Genomic DNA, 12,518 nt, shown 5'->3' with positions numbered 1-12,518 from the left:
CTCGTCCAGGACCTAATTATAGACGAGGGGGCAGATCTGGCATGTATTACTGAAACCTGGCTGGGCCCGGAGGGAGGAGTCCCCCTCACAGAAATGTGGCCAGAGGGTTTTCAGGTGCTTCATCAACCGCGATCCCAGGGAAGGGGCGGAGAAGTGGCCATTGTTATCCGACAGTCTTTAGTTCCTCGTAGGATCCCTGCTCCAGAGCTTGTCGGGTGTGAGTCCTTGCTGGTGAAGATGGATCTTGCGGGTCAAGTGGGCTTGTTGTTGATGTACCTGCCTCCCAACAGCGTGACAACAGCCCTCCCCTTGCTCCTCGAGTCAGTAGCCGAGCTAGCAGTTGAGTTCCCCAGACTTATGATACTGGGGGACTTCAACTTGCCTTCGCTCGGTGAACACTCTGATGGAGCACAGGAGTTCATGGCTTCCATGACAGCCATGGGCTTGACCCAAGTAATCCAGGGTCCGACTCACTCAGCGGGTCACACACTCGACCTCGTATTTCTCTCGGAGCAGTGGAGTTGTGATCTTGGTTTGAGGGGTAGTGAGATCTTGCCCCTGTCATGGTCAGACCACTTCCTACTGAGGCTTGACTTTCGGAGACCAATCCCCCGCTGTAGGGAGGAGGAACCGATTAGGTGGTTCCACCCCAGGCATCTTATGGATCCTCAGGGTTTCCAGACGGCGCTTGGCGTTATGCCTGATACTCTCGCCCACAGTCCGGTGGAGACCTTAGTTGCTACTTGGAACTCGGTAGCGTCTGAGGCTCTCCACCGGATTGCGCCTTTACGGCCGATCCGCGACAGTGGATCCTGGAGGGCCCCTTGGTTTACCGAGGACCTCCGGGAGATGAAGCGCCAAAAGAGACGCCTAGAGCGCCGATGGAGGATCAGTAAATCCGAGTCAGACTGAGCACTCTTGAAAACCTGCATCGGAGCATATCTATCGGCAATACGGACAGCTAAGAACAATCACATTGCCGCTCTGATAGCGTCCGCTGAGTCACGCCCTGCCGCCTTGTTTAGGGTGACCCGCTCCCTCCTAAATACGAGGGTTGCGGATAACCCCTTACAGGGTAGAGCAGAGGAATATGTCCAGTTCCTCGCGGACAAAGTTGCTCGGCTTCGGATGGACCTGGACTCCAATTGCCCAGAGCCAGCCGGGGTACCGGGGGAAGGTCTTGAACAACATCTCTGGACTGACTTTCAACCTGTTGCTCCTGATGAAATGGACAAGGCCATCGGAGCGGTGAGTACTGCCACTTGTGTACTGGACCCGTGTCCCTCCTGGCTGGTCGCGAACAGCAAGGAGGTGACGCGGAGCTGGATCCAGGCGATGGTGAGTGCTTCTCTTCGGGAGGGCTTCTTCCCACCGACACTGAAGATAGCGGTGGTGAGACCCCTCCTGAAGAAGCCATCGTTGGACCCAGCTAGTTTGAACAACTACCGGCCAGTCTCCAACCTCCCTTTCATTGGGAAGGTTGTTGAGAAAGTGGTAGCCTCTCAACTCCGACGGTCCTTGGAGGAAACCGATTATCTGGACGCCTTTCAGTCGGGATTCAGGCCTGGCTACAGCACGGAAACCGCTTTGGTCGCACTTACCGATGATCTCTGGAGAGCCAGGGATGGAGGTTATTCCTCCATCCTAGTGCTCCTTGACCTCTCAGCGGCCTTCGATACCATCGACCATGGTATCCTTCTGCAACGGTTACGAGAGGTGGGAGTGGGCGGCACCATTTTTCAGTGGTTCTCCTCCTACCTCTCGGACAGGTCACAGTTGGTGTTAGTTGGGGGAGAAAGGTCGACCCCTAGGCCCCTGAAATATGGGGTTCCTCAGGATTCGGTCCTATCCCCCCTTCTGTTCAATATCTACATGAAGCCACTGGGTGAGATCATTCGACGGCACGGGATAAAATACCATCAATATGCGGATGATACTCAGTTGTATCTGTCCGCCCCGTGCCAACTCAGTGAAGCGATTGACATGATGTGTCAGTACCTGGAGGCTGTCAGGGTCTGGATGGGAGTTAACAATCTTGTACTCAATCCAGACAAGACCGAGTGGCTGTTGTGTTTCCCTCCCAAGAATTTGGCTAGTATTCCATCACTCAGGCTGGGGGGTGAAAATTTACGCCCCTCAGATAGGGTGCACAACTTGGGAGTCCTCCTGGACCCACAGCTGACCTTAGAACATCATCTGTCGGCTGTGACCAGGGGGGCATTTGCCCAGGTTCGCCTGGTGCACCAGTTGCGCCCCTACCTGAACCGGGAGGCACTCGCGACAGTCACTCATGCCCTCATGACCTCAAGACTGGACTACTGCAATGCGCTCTACATGGGGCAGCCTTTGAAGAGTATTCGGAGACTACAACTTGTCCAGAATGCAGCCGCGCGAGCGATTGTGGGTGCACCTCGGAACACCGACGTTACACGTATCCTCCGCGAGCTGCACTGGTTACCGATCGGTCTCCGGATACGCTTCAAAGTGCTAGTCGTAACTTATAAAGCCCTTCATGGTATTGGACCTGGGTACTTGAGAGACCGCCTTCTGCCAATTACCTCCCACAGACCCATTAGATCGCACAGGGTCGGCCTCCTCCGGGTTCCGTCTACCAGCCAATGCCATCTGGCTACTACCCGGGGGAGGGCCTTCTCTGTTGCAGCTCCGGCCCTTTGGAATGAACTCCCCGCGGAGATTCGGACCCTCACCCCTCTCCAGGCCTTCCGGAAAGCTGTCAAAACCTGGCTGTGCCGGCAGGCCTGGGGTTGATGAGTTCCCCTCCCCTCTCGACTTGTATGGCTGTATGACTCTTGTGTATTTTAATTATATGTATTGTGTTTGTATCCCCTTTCCCCTTTTGAGTTGTTCGCCGCCCTGAGTCCCTCCCAGAGAAGGGCGGCATACAAATAAATTAAATCTTAAATCTTAATTTCCCCCCCTTTTGGATGTTTCCTGGGTTATAATCCATTGTCCTATCTGCCACCGCGTTATAATCACCCACCACACATATATGGTCATAGGCTAACTCTGCAATTTTTAAATGCAACTTTCTAAAGAAAGTACTTTGGCTGTCATTCGGTGCGTATATGGCCACCAGCAAAATTTTATATCGACCAAATTTCAATTCGACCATTAAAAGTCTACCCTCCCCATCCGTATACACCAATTTAGAATCAATATGGTCTTTAACATACAACACAATGCCCCTTTCCTTTTCATCTGCTAAACTTGTATACATTATACCCAGCCGGGGGTAATACAACACATTTTGCTGGTGGTTCACTATATGTACTTCTTGCAAGCATGTCAAATCACAATTCTTTTTCCGTAGAGCATTCAGTATTTTATTTCTCTTTCTTAGTGAATTCAAACCATTTATATTTAAGGAAATTAAGCGGAGTTCATCCGCCATGTTTATTTGTTTAAGGCTTTAGCTTTTGTTGTCTGCCTCGTTTGCGGTCTCTCATCTCTGCTTTGTTTCTCATTTCCCCCTTTCTCATCTCCCAGGACACTATTCTTTCGCTCCTCTCCTCGGCTCTTGTTGTCCAATTCTCCGTCGTTATTCTGAGTTCCCCTCTTCAACTGGCTTTCCATAAAGTCTTGTGCATCTTGCAATGATTCAATCCGAAACCTCTGGCCTCGCCAGAGAAAAGATATCCCTTCTGGGAAAAGCCACCTATAGATCACCTGAAGTTTCCTCAATTGTGTTGTTAGGTCCTGATATTTCTGCCTCCTTTCCCTCACTCTTCTTGGTATCTGTTTTAGTACTATGACCATTTCCCCCGCATACATGGTATTCTGGTCACGTGCCTTCTGGTAAATTTCTTCTCTCAGGGATCGTTTAGTAAACCTCACATGCACTTCACGTGGCAGTTTCTGTCTCCTAGTATAGGAAGTATAGACTCTATATACGTCATCGATGTCACTCTGTATCAACAACTTATCTTTCTGGGCGATCCCTGCTATCATCTCCACCATAATTTCCTTCAGTTCCTCCCCTCTTTCCTCTGGAATATTTTGAAATCTGAGAAAGAAGGCTGACTTTTCTAATTCCAACATAGCAATCTCATCTTCCAACCTTCTATTAATATGTAGCTGCCTCATCTCCCACCTCGCCATATTCTCTTCACTTTCCTTCATTTTTACTCCTAACTCTTGAATTTGACCCTCCTGTTTCTCCATTTTTGCCCAGATCTCCTTTTGCTGTGAATACAGCTGTTTCATTTCACCCCTCATGTTTCCCATTTCATTTTTAATGTCAGCCAGGGATTTTTCGGTGATCTCTTGATTCCTAGCCATATTATTTTGTATCGATAGCAAAGTTGTCTGTATATTTTGCAAAGTGGGTGCCTTCTCTACCCCAGCCATATTGTCTAAAGTTCTGTGTGTTATTGGAGGAGTTGTAGATGGGGACGGCTGAGTAGGTAATGCCGAGGTTCCCCCCCCCCTTTGCCCAGCTCATATCAATTAAGTTAAGAATATCCCACTGCTTCATAAGCTATCTGCTACCAGTTTAAGCAATGTTCCAACTTACTTTGCTGCTATCTATATGGAAAAATATATATAAATATAGTCCCATAGAGAAATCTAAAAAAGGTACAGGAGGGGGCTCATATCAGGGAAGAAAGGAAAGAAGGGGGGGCAAATACATCAACACAAAAAAATCAAACCTCAAAGAGAAGAGAATAAAAAAGAAGAAAGGTTCAGCTCGAAATATTCCCCTTTCAAGTGTCCAACTCCAGCTCCAAAAGAAAAAAAGAGAAAACAATGCGCACAGTTGATATAATATTGACTGTCTCAAGTAGAGCCTTAAACCTCCTCCTATAGCAGCACAAAAGTTTTCCAAAAATCTTGGGAGCAGGCAGAGCAAGTCCGCTGATTACTATCAGCTATGCCTCAGGGTAAAGAACTTCCCTCTTCTCTGTTTCCACCACCTAGGCCGCCTTCGACGACTCTTTATGATGTAAATCTGTCTTCAATTGTTAGTTCATTTGCTCCTGTTTGTCTTAATTGCCGCTAAAAGTCCCATCAAAGAGGGGGGGAAAAGATTGCCAGAGATGCAGTAACCAAATAGTAAATCCAACTTACTCTTCAAAAAAATTTAGGGCGTCCAGATTCACACCAAAAATCCTACGCCAAACAAAAGTGCTGTGTCATGGCTGGGACAGCCATGCGTCCCTCTCCGGACATCTGGGATCAGGGCTGAGCCTCTGTCTTGCCGAGGAGATCGCACTTCCCCCCGCCTGCAGAGAAGCACCTCTGTTCTTCGCTGAGTCCCTCCAAGACCAGCGAACAACTGCTCTTTATGCCGCCAGACCCCTGGTTGTCAGCTAGTCTTCAGAGCTATCTCCAAGCCTGCCGCCATAGCCAATGACATCACCGGAAGCCGTCCATAAACAATTTTAAACAATAAGCATTTTCTTAAAGAATCCAATATTTTCAAATGAACATGAAGAATAGTGAGCCAAGCTATTTAATGATGAGGAAAACATTTTAATTTAGCACGCAGATGCAGCATGAATCTTTTCATTCTGTTTTTTTTTTTTTGCTGTTGGTTTAGTTTAGTTTAGTTTAGTTTTATTGATCTTGTATGCCGCCCACTCCCGAAGGACTCCGGGCGGCTTACAATAAAACAAGGGAGGGGGTAATACACAAAACAACATATTAAAATATACAACAGTCACAATTTCCGGGGGGCTGGATATTTCGAAAGCCCTCCGGCCTGCTGGAGCAGCCAGGACTTAACGGATTTGCGGAAGGCCAGGAGGGTAGTGAGGGTCCGGATCTCCACGGGGAGATTGTTCCAGAGGGCTGGAGTTGCGACAGAGAAGGCTCTCCCCTGGGGAGTCGCCAGCCGACATTGGCTGGCAGATGGAATCCGGAGAAGACCTAACCTGTGTGATCTAATCGGTCTATGGGAGGTAATCGGCAGGAGGTGGTCTCTCAGGTACTCAGGTCCGATGCCATGAAGGGCTTTATAGGTAACAACCAGCGCCTTGAAGCGGATCTGGAGACTAATAGGTAACCAGTGCAGCTCGCGGAGGATAGGTGTGACATAGGTGTACCTGGGTGCACCCACGATCGCTCGCGCGGCTGCGTTCTGGACCAGCTGGAGTTTTCGAACACTCTTCAAGGGCAGCCCCATGTAGAGCGCGTTACAGTAATCCAGTCTTGAGGTCACAAGGGCGTGAGTGACTGTCTGAAGAGCCTCCCGATCCAGGTAGGGTCGCAATTGGTGCACCAGGTGAACCTGGGCAAAAGTCCCCCTGGTCACAGCTGACAAGTGGTGTTCTAAAGTCAGCTGAGAATCCAGGAGGACTCCCAAATTGCGAACCCTCTCTGAGGGGCGTATAATTTCACCCCCAGCCTGAGAGATGGAATATTTGGCCAATCTTTGGGAGGAAACATCAGTAGCCACTCGGTCTTGTCTGGATTGAGTGCCAACTTATTTACTCCCATCCAGACCCTAACAGCCTCCAGGCACTGGCACATCACTTCTACTGCTTCGCTGAGTTGGCACGGGGTGGACAGATACAGCTGCGTATCGTCCGCATATTGGTGGTACTTAATCCCGTGCCGGCGTATGATCTCACCCAGCGGCTTCATGTAGATGTTAAATAGGAGGGGGGACAGGACCGAACCCTGCAGCACCCCGTAATTGAGGGGCCTTGGGGTCGACCTCTGCCCTCCAACCAACACCGAGTGCAACCTGTCCGAGAGGTAGGAGGAGAACCACCGGAGGACGGTGCCTCCCACTCCCACCTCTCGCAACCGTCGCAGAAGGATACTATGGTCGATGGTATCGAAGGCCGCTGAGAGGTCAAGGAGCACAAGGATAGAGGGGTGACCCCTATCCCTGGCTCGCCAGAGATCATCGATCAGCGCGACCAAAGCAGTTTCCGTGCTGTAACCAGGCCTGAAACCCGACTGAAAGGAGTCGAGATAATCGGTTTCATCCAAGGACCGTCGGAGTTGCAAGGCCACCACTTTCTCAACAACCTTCCCAACAAAGGGCAGGTTGGAGACTGGACGATAGTTGCTCAAAATGGCTGGGTCCAGAGATGGCTTCTTCAGGAGGGGTCTCACCACCACATCCTTTAGGAGGAGCGGGAAAGTTCCCTCCCGGAGAGAGGTGTTAACTATCGTCCAGATCCAGCCGCGTGTCACCTCCCTGCTAGTCGAGACCAGCCAGGAGGAGCACGGGTCCAGTATACAAGTGGAGGCACTCACCGCTCCCATGGCCTTGTCCACTTCCTCAGGAGAAGCAAGTTGAAACTCAATCCATAAAGTATGCTCAAGACCTTCCCCCGGTACCTCGGCTGGTACCGTGCAATTGGAGTCCAGCTCTGTCCGAATCTGAGTGACTTTATCCGTTAAACACTGAACAAATTCCTCAGCTCTACCTTGTAAAGGGTCATCCGCATCCCTCCCTTTCAGGAGGGAGCGGGTTATTCTAAACAAGGCGGCTGGGCGTGATTCAGGGGATGCAATAAGGGCGGCAAAATGTTCGCATTTTGCCGCCCGTATTGCCACGAGATAGGCTCTGATAAATTGTATGATACAATTTCCAGAAGTCAACAGAGTTTTTTTTTTGTCCCTGGTCACATGTCCAAACAAGATCTGCTGATCTTTGCAGCCAGCCCGGTTCTGAGAGGTTTTTTTGGGGGGAGGGGGATGCTGTCCATAGGATCAGCTGCTGACTGGGCTTGAAAAGCTAGAATTGCTCCTGTAAGTATTTTAAAATATTATTTTTTGTTACTCTATTGTTGGAAGAAATATCCATCTAGTTCAGTTCCAAGCTAAGAGAAAGACATTGGAAATATGGAGGTTGATTGGAAAGATGGTTTAATGATGAAACAGAACCACCTCGGCAGCTGACAAAATGGAGATGAGAGTGTGTGGTTTTTATACCTTCTTTTAGGCTTTATACCTGAGCTTCTTGTTTCTGTGCAAGAACATGTATTCTATTGGCTGTTGTCAGATTCCTATGGAGGGGTCATGTAGGGGTTATATAGGCATCATAGCTGGCTCTATAGATAAAAGAGGAAGTGCAAATCCTAGGTGGTTGTCTGAGCTCCCAAGTTTGGTTGAGGTTTGGACTGCTTTAAGATGATGCCATGACTGAAATATCCTTAGGATATTGCGCAATGTAGTGAACTCTGTGTCTTCTGCTAAATGGTAGTGGTTTAATTTTATTATGTCCTGAAGGATCATATCCTGTTCTTAATCCCATCACCCTGGAGCTGAAGGTCTTTTGTTTTGTAAATTGGATGGCCCAGTCTTTCTTAATGGGCACAAAATATCTGCTGGGGGGCAGGGATATTAAGAAAGACTGAGTCTGCTTTCTGTCTTTAAAACAACATGTTTCTTCATTAAGGAAATATAATATTCTGCCTTTTTAATATTTCCCAAAATATTTCATTCTTCTTGGCGGTATGTGCTGAATTTCTACATTACAGTACAGTACTGTTCTAAGAACTGCTCTGCTTCTTTTTAAGTACTGTACTATACTTTGTAAAATGCAGTATTGTATTTGTATGTACAGTTTGCAAAGATAAAGTTTTTTTGCCCTTGTTTTGAAACTGCTCGTAGAAATGCTAGCTAGAATCTTAGGCTGAAATCTACTACCATGTTTCCCCGAAAGTAAACCTACCAAGAAAATAAGCCCTAGCTCCTTTCCCACGGTCACTGGCGGAGATTCCATTGGAGCAAAACAATAGCTGGGGCCTGCTCTGCTTGGCCGTATCTCTTCTCCAGAAGCTGGAGAAGCTGGATCTCCCATCACTGTTTGGATGGTCCCTGCTTCGGCCCATGCCATGCAACTTGCACTCCCTTACTGCAGGTCCCACAGGCGACAGAGAAGCATGTTAGAAAAGGCCCCACCTGGCTACCCACCCCCGTCTGCCCATGTCTTACCTTCAGCAGTAGTGGTCCACAGTGTCCAGGCCATAGCTGGAACAGACACTCTTGACCCCCAGCAACACTGAGGACAAGGCAGAGGAGCGTGGTAAGCAGATGGAGAGTGTGGACGGGATGCTGGTGTCCAAGCGCACCTCTTTCTCCAGGGCACCAGCCAATGCCTCCCCATCAGCCTGGGCCTATGGGGAGAGGAGCTACACATCTTCTCCCTTCCAAAACACACAGCTTGCTGCTGGCCTTGTGGGGGCTCTTTGTCCTCCTGGCAAAGCTGCTCTTGGCCACTCTGCTGGGCGGCTGCTGCCTGGTGCAAGGTGTGTTGGCCCAGATCTATTACCGCTGGAGCATCCCCCCTCCCCACCATCAGCCTGCCAGCTGCTGCTAGTGGAGCTACGCTGCCCATGCTACCTCACCTGTGGCTACCTTCGGACTGCTGAGTGCCGGCCTATGCTGCAGGTGCCAGACTATGGGCTGATCCCATCACGCTTTGGGCCCTGGCCCTGGTGGATGCTGCAGCTTTTGTTCTAGCTGTATGAGACAGGTGTGGGGTGGCCCCATCAGCCTCTACTTCACCTGAGGCTGCTCTTTGACCAGCTGATGCTGCCGCCTTCTCTTTCACCCTGCCCATCTGGTGGGCCAGTACTGCTATCACACAGTGAGGCAAGGCAAGTGTTAGCCTCTGTCCATCTGCCACACAATGAAGCCGCACAGGCCAGGGGAAAGGCATGCCACCCGGTCTGCAGAATGCATGAGGCGGCTCCAGCAGGAGGTATTGAGGCTGCTGGATAGCAGCTGAGGCTTGGTGGTAGGCCAGGCTGGGCTTAAGGTGAGGTGGCAAAAGCAGTGGCTGCAGAACAGCCACAGGTTATGTAAAGGTCGAGGGACAGTCCCTATCTTGCGTAGCCAGCATGAGAGCTGCAGCACCAACCAGGGCCAGGGCCCAAAGAGTGCTGGGCTCAGCCCATAGCCTAGCGCCTGCAGCATTGAGTAGGCATGGAACCCTGTGTTCACCAGCCTGAAAGTGGTGGTGGGCGGGGCAGCACCGGTGGTACGACTCTACCAGAGACAAGGGGGGCTCCAGAATTCGTAGACCTGGGCCAACTAGACTCACATTAGGCAGGAGTAGCCCGGCAGGGTGGCCAAGAGCAGCACTGCCAGGAGGGCGAAGAACCCCCATGAGGCCAGCAGCAGCACAGGCAGCCACTCAGCAGCCAGCAGCTGAGAAATGTTCCAGCTGTAGCAAGGCCAACAGGCAGGGCGAGCAGAAGCCGGGACATGATGAGAGTTTGGGCCTTTGTGGCCGCAGGCAAGCAGACAGTAGAACGGAGAGGGCAGGATCAGCAGTGGTAGCACTCCCACTCCCATCAGCCCCCACACTTACCACCTCATGTACATGAAAAAAAATGAGACAGCCCCCCCCCCCCAAAAAAAAATAAACCCTAATGCCTCTTTTGGAGGGAAAAATATTTTTGGGGAAACACAGTACCATTCACCTTCCCTAAGTATTTTCTTTCGTGGCTGATTTAGTTATATGAACCAGGTTTTTTTTAATTTCTGCCAAGCATGAAGCATCAGCTATGTGAACTTGTAGTGAACGTCAGAATTCAAATATTTTAACCGTAAGCCACAATTGATGGTGAGTTGTTTTTCATGGATGAATGACTATCTTCACTCCTGGCAATTGTCTGGATATGTATCTATATTTTTCTTGACAAGATTTTTGAAAGTGGTTTTCCCTTGCCTTCTTCCAAGGGCTGAGAAAAACATAAGGACCCAAGATTTTGCAACTGACTTTGTGTCTAAAGCAGGACTATAACTCATAATATCCTGCTTTCTAGCTTACTGTCAGTTTATTACATCAAACTGGCTCTCCTAAGCAGTAATAGAATCCCATCTTTACCATCTAATTATGCTCCAATATTTGTACCATTTATTCTTCCTGGATGTGCAACTACCACCATGGCACAGCTATAATTTTCTTCATCACAGCTCGTCAGAATCTGTAGATGTTTGTAAATAGTTAACATTTTGACTCTTGTCTATCTGTTCACTATCATGGACTTCTTTTTTTTCCTTTAGAAAGCCGTTGACATGTTTTTGGATAATGAAGACAAAATCTCTGTGAGTTTAATAAGCATCTAATTATGTTATTGGTGATGATTGCCCCATCACCTTTTATAAATAATATGTAAGTAATTTGCCAAAAAAGTAATCAAGTCTTAAATCTTAATGCTCTTTGGTTTAGATTGATAAAGTTGTGGAAGAATTAAAAGATAGGCCTGAATTGCAGCATGTGGTAAGTATATTCATTTGTTCTTTGTCTTAACACATAAGAGCATAATACTTCTATACAGTGGCACAACTGTATAGGTCAATTTTAGCAACAGAGGTACTATAGTGGTATAGAATACTTTAAACATGGACATTCAACCACACTTATTAAAGAAAAACACATTGTTAACCAAGAGAAGTCACTGGGGTTTGTCTGACATAAGTAATGCTAATTTTATCACATTATAGTGTCTAAGTGGGAAACCCTCAAGTTAAGTTTAGTTCTTGAAAATGTCCGTGCTGTTTTCTTGTCAACAATGTAAAAGACCATTTGTAACTGACTCCTCCCCGACCTCAGGTCCTTCCGACGCGCCTTAAAAAGTTGACTTTTTCAGCAAGCCAGCCTGGCCTGAATAGAATAAAATATAGAATTAATTTGGTTGTTAATTTTAATTTAATTTTTAAAATTTTATTGTAAATATCACTTGGGTTTTTTAAGATACTTTATTTAATGTCCCTTTTAATTTTTGTAATATGTTTTTTTTATGTTGTACGCCGCCCTGAGTCCTTGGGAGAAGGACCTCAACCTCAACCTCAAACCACAACCTTCTGGATTTTTAAAATTTCCCCTAATGAATCTGGGATTTTATGTTGATCTCAAAGTCTTAACCAGATTTGACCCTGCTTAACATATTGTGGCTCAGCCTAGGTTGCTGCTAGTTTTTCTGCTTATTAAATTCCATAATACATTAGCCAGTTATAGCACAGACCATCCTTCCCTAATCCTCCAGATGGTTAGTTATTCAGATAGTTATTCTGGCTGATATAGAAGCTTAGTTCATCACATCATAAATCATTTGGATGGAGAAGACTTAATGTTCCAACACACCTTCCTTCCCCCATTTTTCCCCATTAGCCATGTGAGCTGTGTTGGGCTGAGAGTGAGTGACTGGCCCAATGTTACCTAGTTGACTTTCATGAATAAGGCATATTATTTATATTATATTTTATAACATTAAATATTATGAAACATACATGTGCTGTACTGTATTGTATTGAATGATATTATATTAATACTTATAGCATGCCATACTATACTATTATTATATTACTATTACATTACCATACTAATATTAAAATACTATTATTAACCCTGAACCTTTCAAGGATATTGCAAAATCTGTTTGGATAAAGTAAATTTTAATACAAGAGTTTGAGGATCACATAATATATAATTTCAGCAAATGATTGTTCTTGGCCTTATATTTGATGAGAAAATGCCCTCAAGTAGCAGTTCCAGAAATGGATCTCTGGGTCACAGTGTATTAAGG

At 47.4% G+C, this 12,518-nt stretch overlaps 1 protein-coding gene across 1 annotated transcript in view; it reads left to right on the top strand.

Annotated features, from left to right (window-relative positions):
• Positions 1-12,518, top strand: part of VPS41 (VPS41 subunit of HOPS complex) — a 250,144-nt gene that overhangs the window by 199,561 nt on the left and 38,065 nt on the right. Inside the window, 2 exon segments of the mRNA XM_032234989.1 lie at positions 10,996-11,037; positions 11,162-11,212. Of these exon segments, the coding sequence (XP_032090880.1) occupies positions 10,996-11,037; positions 11,162-11,212 (93 nt within the window).

The sequence above is a fragment of the Thamnophis elegans genome, chromosome Z, assembly GCF_009769535.1.
Source record: "Thamnophis elegans isolate rThaEle1 chromosome Z, rThaEle1.pri, whole genome shotgun sequence".
NCBI lineage: Eukaryota > Metazoa > Chordata > Lepidosauria > Squamata > Colubridae > Thamnophis > Thamnophis elegans.
Note: the sequence above shows the minus strand (reverse complement) of the source record. Positions and strands in the feature narration are given on the sequence as shown.